Genomic DNA, 10,301 nt, shown 5'->3' on the forward strand with positions numbered 1-10,301 from the left:
ATTGATTATTCAAAATAAAACGTTTTTTTTTTCTTACTTCAGTGGTGATCATTTCTTCCACTTTTAAGGACTGAGGTTCAGACACTAAAATGTGGGCTACTTCTGGGAAACCCTAATATGAGAAAAATGCACTATATGTGAAGAAAGTTCACTGACTTTTTTCTTTTGTAAAATTTTACACTTAGCACCCCATACTCTTGCCAAAMCTGACTTTCAGAAYRGAAGAGTATCCAAAAAGCTCAAACTAACAATTTTMTTGAAAGATAAATCTGCTATGCACTTTTTCTTTTCTAGTCTTGCATTTGTTGACATGGAAGGGCGAGACTTGAAAATGATGCAGCAGTCAGCCACTAGGGKACGGTTGTCCTTTGTGGTTTCAACTTCCGGTCATGAGTCTGGGTAATGTGTGTGGATGCTTATCATAAATTAGGAAAATGAGGTAATTTCATTTATGAAAAAAAAAAAAAATCCGGATGATTGTGGACGAATGAAATTTTCATTTTAAAACAATTATGAAATATATGATGAACGATCTTGCCATACAGGAGWTCACAATCAAAGCCTGAGACTATTTTTGCAGATTGAAATTATAGCTAATTTCCACCTGGTTGTGTTTGCAGATAAACAAACTTGTGGAAGAAAATAAAACCCATCTTTAAATGTAAAAGGTTTTGGCTACCATCACACAATTATTCGAAATTAGCCGAATTCAAAATCTAATTTAGAGCGCTTTAATAACAATTGTCTCCTGTAGTGGGCGTTTTGTCAGACCGAACCCATCAGAACCAGCGGAAGTCGCAGGATTGCACCATTTCCCAAACAAATGTGGGTCACGTAAACCCGTGTAGGTCAGAGCTAAAAATAGACGCTGCTGCTTTTCGCGAGAGCTGCCAAAGCGCGCGGCAATAAAGTCATGCAGACCAGGAGATCCTGGATCACAGGGGCCGTCAGGGAGGTCAGGCTTTCCATGGGTGACATTTAACGCCACACGTTGCCTGGAGAGGCTCTGTGCGTAACGAGAGCACGGGACTGCTGCTGCGCAAAGCAGGACAGGGGGGCTTTTTGGAGGCGCCACATGTAGCTGCTCTCACACACATCTGCAGACATGTCCTTCCTAACCATCCCGAACAAGGAGGGCCTTTTTCCTGCCATCAAAACGGGCAAGGCGGCCGAGGAAGGGGCTCGATCGCGCACGGACGCGGATGTGGACGAGGAAGAGGAGGATGACACCGAGGACGCCCGCCTCATCCCCAGGTGCTCCCCGGTGCCCCGGAAGCGAGGCTCGTCCATCTTTGACGAGACCGCCGAGTACATGCGGATCCACCAGGCGCTGTGCACCGGCAAGCGGGTGTCGTTCGCGGACACCACGGGCGGGGACCTGGTGGACGTGCGCGAGTTCCACGCCTTCGACTCGGACGAGGATGAGGAACTCAMCGCCAAGTGGGAGGAAGAGGAGGCGAAGTACCGGAAAGCGGAGCGCGAGCCGAGCTACAGCGTGCGCGCGGAGTTCCACGCTCCCGGCGGCGGCGACCTGCTGCAGGCCGTCCGCGCCAGGAAGGTGGAGGTGGAGCGGATCGGTCCCGTGGAGGACGATCCGCTCGCCTTCAGCGGGCTCGTCCGGGTCCTGAACGTCTCCTTCCACAAAGCGGTTTACATCAGAGCCACCATGGACGGCTGGGCCACGTACTTTGACCACCCGGCGGAGTACGTCCCGGGGTCCAACGACGGGGAGACGGACCAGTTCTCCTTCAAGCTGTCCTTTGCGCCACCTTACACCACACACGGCTCCCGCATCGAGTTCGTGGTGCGCTACGAGACCTCAGACGGAGATTACTGGGCCAATAACTCCTCTCTGAACTATGTGGTGACGCTGATTCTGTCCTATAAGGATGATCCAGTTCAGACAATCAGTGATGCCCAACAGAGAAGAAGTATCTTGAAACCCTGCAGAGTGCACAGGTCAGACACCTCTTTGGGCCCATTTCCGTAAATTAAACAGACCTCCACAGACTGATCAGCTGGGGTCAAACGAAAATCAGCTTAACAGTCTTTCAAGCTGTCCATATGGGGATATAAGGGTGATTAAACTAATGAGGTTGTACAAAACAGCTTGATTTAAGGGTAAGTTCCATGTTACCAATCAAACAGGGAGATGATAGATTTAATCAAAAGGTGCCCCTGATTACTGACTCCCTGTGAGGCTTTCTGGCTGAAATCAGCTYATTTAATGGTTAACTTATAAAACAGGAAAGCATTGCACACCAATCTAGGAATGCTTTCTAAAAAGATTTCCAGTGACCCTTTGTGTCCGCTTTGACGCCATCATAGAAAGAGTTTTTAAGAGAGCGCAGAATGCCAATCCAGGAGATCAAAATAGGTGGTGGGGCGACGCAGGTGTCGTTTTCAGCCCTGGCTTTCCCCCCTGCTCTAAAATCTACCTCTGACCTTTTCCATCAGTCATAAGGGAGCGGAGCCATTTCAAAGGAGCAGATTGGCTCCTGTCCTGGATGTAATCAAGAGGCTGACGCACAGACCGCTCGGCTTCCTTCAGCACTTGGTTTAAGACATCTAATCCCCTCATTTATCATAGCGTCAACACTAAAGTACAAGCAGTTTCTGTGATGTTGGATCATAAAGATAGAGGTCGGGGCAAAGGTCATGCTTGCCTGGATAAAAGTGGGGCTGGTGTAATCCTAGTGTGCACATTAATTCCTCATAAATATTAAGGTATTGGAACTGATATAATAGTTTTCCTTYTGTTTCAGTGTCATTTATTGGTTTCGTTATGAGTGAGCTGTGCTTCAGTCCAGTTTTTATTATGAAGCAGAGCTGTCAGAATCTAAACTCTGAAGTCACACCAAAGTATTTCCCTCTACAAGGTCACATTGAGGTCAAAGGATTGGACTCAACGCTGGTCTGAGCGGTCTTGTATCAGAGTCACCACACAAGTCTTAACCTTTAAATAATGGATGAAAAGAGTCAGGTCTGTTCTTTCCAGGTGTTTATCTTTCGACATGTTTTCATTAGGCTGCTGTGACCGCTTCCCTTCAGCAGATCCACAAAGACCAGAGTTCTGCGTTAGATTTGAACTCTAACCCCCTCATGATAGAAACCCAAACACGTGATCCTCCCTCATCACATGTTCRCCACATTTCTTAAGAGTTTGGGTTCCTTTACAGATCTTTTGGCCCTGTCCCCACCCTAGAGAATATTGTGATATTTAGAGCTATATTTTCCACTAATAACCACAACTCACATTTGGTACATTTATGTTTACTTTGCTAGAGGATGTCTGTACATTACAGTGTCTGTTTTATAAAACACTTTGCTCTGGTCAGAATGAAACTCGCACAGCACATTAGCACTTTTACTGCATCAGTGATTCATGAGAGTAATTATCCAAAAYGGATTGCACCCATTTTTAATTTGATTTATTTCAGTCATTTTGTTTTTGTCGTATGCACATATGTCATTTATCAGAGCAGACAGTTAACCAAGACGTAGGGCAGCAAAGCTGGCTTATATTACAAAAATAAATTTCAAAAMCAGCAAAAATAAACTTTCACTGACTTACAAAGAGTACACATTTATTTCTATTACATTATGTTGTTATTTGCAAATACAAATAATGAGCTAAAGCACTTCCTGTAGAACACAGGGGACTCACAGCTGGAATACCTTAAYATTTCTGCTGGACTGACTGTACAAATAAAGATCAATTCATCCATTATAAAGTCAGGTTCTGTGCAAAAGTCATCTCACCTGTTTAAAATGAATATTTAAAGCTAAAGTATAGTTCTGACATGACTCAAATCTACAAAATTGAATACAGTTTTGAAAATGTTATATAAACCTTTTAACCACTTTTAGTTTGACATTACAGTTACTTATATAAAACTTTATGGCGATTTGCATCACAGATAACTGCCTTTGTATCTAGCTGTAACTTCTGAAACCTTGCAATAATTGATGGTAATATCAAGGTTTCTACGTTTGCATGAATAACTATGTGAAAACTTTAGGTTTTATTTTTACTAAGCTGCATTTTAAAGTGTTCAGCATTTCATGTCTTCTGTTCTTCAACAAATCTTCCTCTTCTTCCAGTKTGGATGATGAAAACAGTGATGATGGTGAAGCTTCAGAAGAGGATCAGGAAAAAGCAGAAGGTAAAGAAACACCGCTTTAATCCAGAACTGTAGTTATTGTATCACTTTATTAGGTGACAAATGGAGACATGGTTGATCAGTTGTGTCTCTGGTGGTAAAACTTAACTTTAATGGTTCAGTTCCAAGAATAAAGTCAGGAATATTATAGTCAGATTGGGGAATATCAGGATAACAGAGTTGCATCTCGTAAAGCAACTCAGTGAGAGTTTTTGTACATAATACAGCCCAGTACGTACTTCAGTATGTAGCAAGTAAGTACCTGGAACATAATTAGTACATACCTAAAACTCACTCTGTATGTACCAGATAAGTACACTGTAAGTACCCTGTAATACCAGGTACATAACCAGCAGTGGATTGGGTATGTAACGGGTATGTAACATATGCTTATMCGGTACCTACCTTAATGCTAGGCTATATGCAGTACATTTGTTAACATTAATGTGTGTAAATAACCACAGAGCCGATCTGTAATGCAAGTTTACTGTTAAGATCATATTTATATTCTTTTTGGTTTAAAAATTGTCATATTAATAGCAACAAACCTTTCCAACATATGTTCTGTTAAATGCAATAATTAATTGTCTTTGTTCTGATGGATCCAAGTCTCTGAGGTCATTTCTCTGTTTTCCATCAGCAGAAGAACTGGAGAACTCCACACTGAGACCCATCCGACCTGCAGCTGCCTGTCCGGCCACCGTGCATCCAGAGATCGACGTTGAGGTAAACCTGAAGTGACAAGCACACACAGATATCCTCTGAGTAAATGAGCTGAAGGAGGGAATGTTTTTTTCAGAGGACCTTGTCCTACATTTAGCCGAAGTTTAGACGATTTTTGCATGCAGTTTTCAGGAGAAGATTAAGACCTTTGCTCATTTTCACAAGTCATGTATCTAATAAAACATAACAAACATTCCTGTTCCCCTTTAAAAACTTATCATGGTTGGCTTGGTTGTTTATATTGTTCACAGCTCATTGAAGCTTCAGCAACAACTTAGGTAACGTTTTGCTCCTCACCACTGCAKCACGTCCACCGTGTGCTCATTTCACCGTCCCCTCTGACTTGGATTACTATGGTGTCGCATGCTGTGAAGTATTCTGACCTTTTAATTTGTCTGTTTCTAATTTTAATTCATTTTTTCCCCTTTCAGTTAAATGTGTGGGAATATCAGAGGACTAATCTTTAATCACAATGTTTACAACTAAAATGTTCTAACATTTGAAGTTCAAGATCTCCGTGTGTGATTCAGTTATAATCAGTAATAAAAAAGTTTATATTTGTTGTTTTACAGTACATTTGGCAAAAAGAGAGCTGTTRAAAGGTTTAATAGAGAAATATAAAACTTGTGTCAAAACTCAAAAATTATTTTTCTTTTTCTACACAAGGAGAAATAAACACATATTTCTGTAAGATGTAAAATGATTCTTGTGAGTATCTGTTTGTACTCAGTCCTCTCATCGTCATACCTGGTTCACCTCAGTCCCATGCATGACTTAGTCTTCTTGCAGATCAAAAAGTTAAAGATAAACCTGTCAGCTCATGTACAAACATCAGTGAAAGCAATAGTTCAGATCTTCTGGAATGAGCTTCTGTAGAAAGATTGCAAACACAACTCAATATGTTGATTGTAAAAACCATACATGGATTTGTGTACCGTTCGTTCTTTGTTTTTTCCGCTTCAAAACAAAATCGTAATAGTTTTTTTGTTTGTTTTTCCCATTTTTAAAAAACTTATTGTAAAAAAATGTTTCAAGATGGGTGGTGACTATGGCGGTCATTTTGATGTCAGCCATTTTGGATCCAACTTTAGTTTTTTCCAGAGTTGCAAAGTAACTATGTACAAATACTTCTTTACTGTACATAAGTAGATTTTTTGGGTATTTGTACTTTACTTGAGTAATTATTTTTCAGCCTACGTTTCACTTCTACTTCTTACATTTTCACACAATTATCTGTACTTTTTACTTCTTACATTTTTAAAGAAGACAAGAAGTAGAAAGTCGTTAATTTCATTTTTGCTTGTTTTCATTCCAGCTTGTAAAAAAAAAATACTATCCATATAAATTGTGCCTCCTAGACAGAATGAATTTAATTGTGGTTGAAATTGAAGTACAAATATATTACATTCTGATATCGTATTAGTTTGTACACAAACAAATCATGTCACACTCCAGCAGGACATAATCATTAAAAATAAAAGGACTGTACTTAGGAAGTATTTGTATTTCATGAATAATATTACATTTGGCCACAGCCCTCAGATAGATTTTCATTTTGGGGAAAAGGTTTGTGCAGCCTTGATATACGTATATAAACTGAAACAGCTAGACTAGTGCATCCTAAATTTAACATAAATTACTTATTTTAATACGACAGTCATTTCTGCATTTTTTTGGGGACGTCACCTCCTAATAAATGTACTTACAGGAAATCTAATTGCTCTTTTTAAATCAATACGTTTACTTTTAATACTTAGGTACAAAAAATATCAGATACTTTAAGAGTTTTACTCAAGTAATATTCCTAAAGGAGATTTTAACTTTTACCAGTCATTTTTTGGTAAGATACTTGTACTTTTACTCAAGTATCGCTTTGTGGTACTTTATACATCACTGGATTTTTCGATGAGTAGAGTGGGAGAAGAGGGTTGCATTGACAATCCAGCACAATGGGCAGCCTTTTGAACACATTTTATAAGTGATCAGAAATGTGTAAGTAACTCATAAAAGAAGAAAGTTACATTAAAACCAAGCATGCCATTGTTTTTCTTGTGAAATTCTCAATAAGTTTAATGTGTCACATAACCCTCTTCCCATTGTYAAAACTAAAGTTGGATCCAAAATGGCYGACTTCAAAATGGCCACCATGRTCACCAYCCATCTTGAAARGTTTTTCCACTCCCAAATGTGCCACAAACAGGAAGTTAATACCACCAACCATTCCCATTTTATTTAGGTGTATCCAAATAAATGGCCCGCCCTGAATATTATAATGTAACATAGGTCATTGAGAAGACTGCTTAAATAGAAACAAAACTCAAAATCAACTTTTTTTTGTAGATAAACTGTCTAAATTGGGCCTTAGGGTATTATCTTTCTGTGCAAATTTTAATATTTTTGTGTAAATTTGTTTAATTCTACAATATTTTGTAAAGCCATTTTGGTGCTGCCCTCTATGAGCTGAATGAAAGCAGCAGAGTGAGAAAATGTCTTCAGTTTGTCCTCCAACGGTCTAAACCTATAGCAGCAGAACTAAGGAATAACTCAGGAAACCTAAGCCTAACTGTAGGATTTAGCAAAAAGGAAAGTCTTCAGTCTAATCTTAAAAGTAGACAGAGTGTCAGCCTCACAGAATGAAACTGGAAGTTAGTTCCACAAGAGAGGAGCTTGATAACTGAAAGCTCTGCCTCCCATTCTACTTTTAGAAACTCGAGGAACCACAAGTAAACCTGCAGTCTAAGAGCCAAGTGCTCTGCTGCTAACATCCCTTTAACTCAGAAACGGGACCCATTTGGTCCTTCATTGCCTCGCAGCACCAGCTTCATGCATCACTGAGCCAGCGGCTCGATCTCATAAGGCTCAGTTCCACTGTGCTCCACAGCCTCCCTCAACCTCCATTGAAGATGGGGGTGAAAAATCATCTTTTGTATTTTCTTGTTTTATTTTGAAATGAAAAAAAAATCATACGCAGATTATTTAGAGCAGTGTTATTTAATTAATGTTATAGAGAAGACACCTGTGACGGACTTGTAACCTGTCCAGGGTGTACCCCGCCCCTCGCACTGACTGCTGGATATGGGCACCAGTGACCCCCGTGACCCTAGAAAAGGAATAAACAGGTGTAGATAATGGATGGATGGGTATAGAGAAGACACACAAGAATGTGTTTGTGTTTTCCATGTTTAGTGAGAAAATGAAGGAGCTGGTGTTCGGGCGGTCTCCAGAAAAACGCCGCATTAAAGTGAAACAACTTTAATTAGACTACCATCTTTCTGTCCCGCCCCCGTCATTTCTGGCCACTGGGAGCAATGATCGTCACCCATGTGGTTTTGTTTACAAATTACAGTAGGCTTGCAAAAAAAGCCCAATGAATGCAAATCGCACCAAACAAAAAAATAAAAATAAAGTCCGCTTTTGGTCTGGACCAAACAAACAGACCAAAGGACTTAATYGTTGCTTGCCACACTGAAAGGAGGGCAATAATTTATTTCAAATATGGCCAAGACCAAAATAAAATTCTGTCTGTTTGTTAGCAAAATATCATAGGAACCAGAAGATGTTTAATGAAAGTCAGACAGTACCTAAGGCTGCCACAGTTATTTGACCTCAGCAAACATAAAAGGCAGCATTCCTTCAAAAATGTGGTTTTCTTATTATTGAAAAGGTATTTCCTGAAACCTATTTATGATTTATATTAGAGTGACACACATCAATGAAATGTCATCAGGAATTCATTCACATGTAGTGCTGACTTAAAAATATGTTCACACATTAAAGGTTTATTTCCTATTTAACCTACAGTAAGTTTTTTAAATATTTATCATCGTGTCACTATCTTTTAATATAGGATTCCAAACAAACAGGATATTATCGTGTTATACCATCTCACAGTGTTTATGTTGTGTCTGTAGTGTCTCACAGTTATGGTGTCAGCATGAATCCCATTTCACAGAAAAGCATTAGTGAGTTGTAAAATGCTTTTCTTCTTACAGCGTGAAATAGAAATTCCTCCATATTTTCCTCCCTCTCTTCGAGCTGTCATTGTTTTCTTACTGTTTTAACAGAACACAGTTCAACCATCTGGTTCCTCCGTCCCACTCCACCACAGACCTCCATCTGTTGAAGGCACGCCGTCCACTCGTGCTGTTTTCCAGGGTGAACAGTTACCCCACACGCCTTCCGAAACCAACCTTCACACCGATCCAACCTTTGGACCGAACATCGGTGAATCCTACCAGCCAGATGAGTCCCAACCTTCAACCAGACACCAATGTGAACCACAGAGAAACACATCAGAGCAGTCCACGAGCAGCAGCCCCWCTGCTTCAGCTCCGTTATCACAGGAGACTGAAGGAAGATCCGATGAATCCCAGGCTGAAGGAGTGGAGAGCTCAGATTCAGAGTGTCTGTCTGCAACAGAGGCGAAGCTTCTGACAACAACACGAGAGGACGGATTGACTGAACTCGACCCGCCTGCTGAGAGGGTCTTCTCTGAACCTTTGTCTCCTGTGGCAGAGACTGCAGCACCCATTGAAGCAGACGGTGAAACCCAGCCTTTACCTGATCTCACGTTAAACCCCTCAGTGATCCCCAGACCYGCCTCCGAGGTGAGCCCAGACACAGCCTCTCAGTGTGTCTCGGCCAGCGGAGAGAACGACGGTGCTTCCCTGAACTCTTCATCAGATTATTCTCCAAACACGCTGGATCTCTCTGAGCCCTGGTCTGAACTCGACATCAACAGGAATCTGATGTYGTGTGTTTTCTTTCTGAGTGGAGTCGTCTCCCTCTCAGTGGTGATGCAGGAACCYCGTGCCCTCTTCTTCATCGGGCTGCTTCTGGTTTTACACCGTTTCTGAGCCCCCACACCCACCCTTAAAGGTTTATTTTGAGCTCCCGTCGATTTAAGTGCCTTGTAATAATTCCAAGATYGGCCAACGTGTGGAAAAAGGCTCAATTGTCCCTTTGAACTTGTAGGGATTTTTATGCAATATATTATGGAAAGTGCAGCGTTCAGTAGAATATTATCTATTTTTTTCATTAACCTTGTGATCACTGTAATGTCAAAGCACCGAATTTTACCAAAACAGCGGTGTAAGTGTTTTATGATTATTTTTGTTTCCTTGTGAAGATGTGACACTCAGCCAGTACAACAGTGCACCTTTAATGCCATTACTGATTAGATAAACAATGGTGGAAGCCTCCAGGTTTCAGTTTGATGCCAGTGMCAAAGTGCCTTAAAGAGCTAATATCACAGGTGGGTAATGGTTTGTGTTAAAATCCTGTCTGGTTCCAGAAATGCTCCCCTTCAAAACATGCATTACCATCTCAGATAATTGTATATTTTCACTGGTTTTGTTTAATTTCTCATACTGATGATGTTTGTTAAAATAAACCCTGTAAACATAGTATTTAGAA

At 40.7% G+C, this 10,301-nt stretch overlaps 1 protein-coding gene across 1 annotated transcript; it reads left to right on the forward strand.

The window, feature by feature from the left end:
* Window positions 1–924: 924 nt before the first annotated feature.
* Window positions 925–10,301, forward strand: ppp1r3f (protein phosphatase 1, regulatory subunit 3F; the record flags this gene model as incomplete). The annotated part of the gene is given in 4 exon segments (XM_014010965.1): window positions 925–1,959; window positions 4,105–4,166; window positions 4,804–4,889; window positions 8,951–10,301. Coding segments are annotated over 4 exon segments (1,794 nt in total). The 3' UTR covers window positions 9,743–10,301.

This window comes from Austrofundulus limnaeus, unplaced genomic scaffold (assembly GCF_001266775.1).
Source record: "Austrofundulus limnaeus strain Quisiro unplaced genomic scaffold, Austrofundulus_limnaeus-1.0 Scaffold75, whole genome shotgun sequence".
NCBI classification, from domain to species: domain Eukaryota; kingdom Metazoa; phylum Chordata; class Actinopteri; order Cyprinodontiformes; family Rivulidae; genus Austrofundulus; species Austrofundulus limnaeus.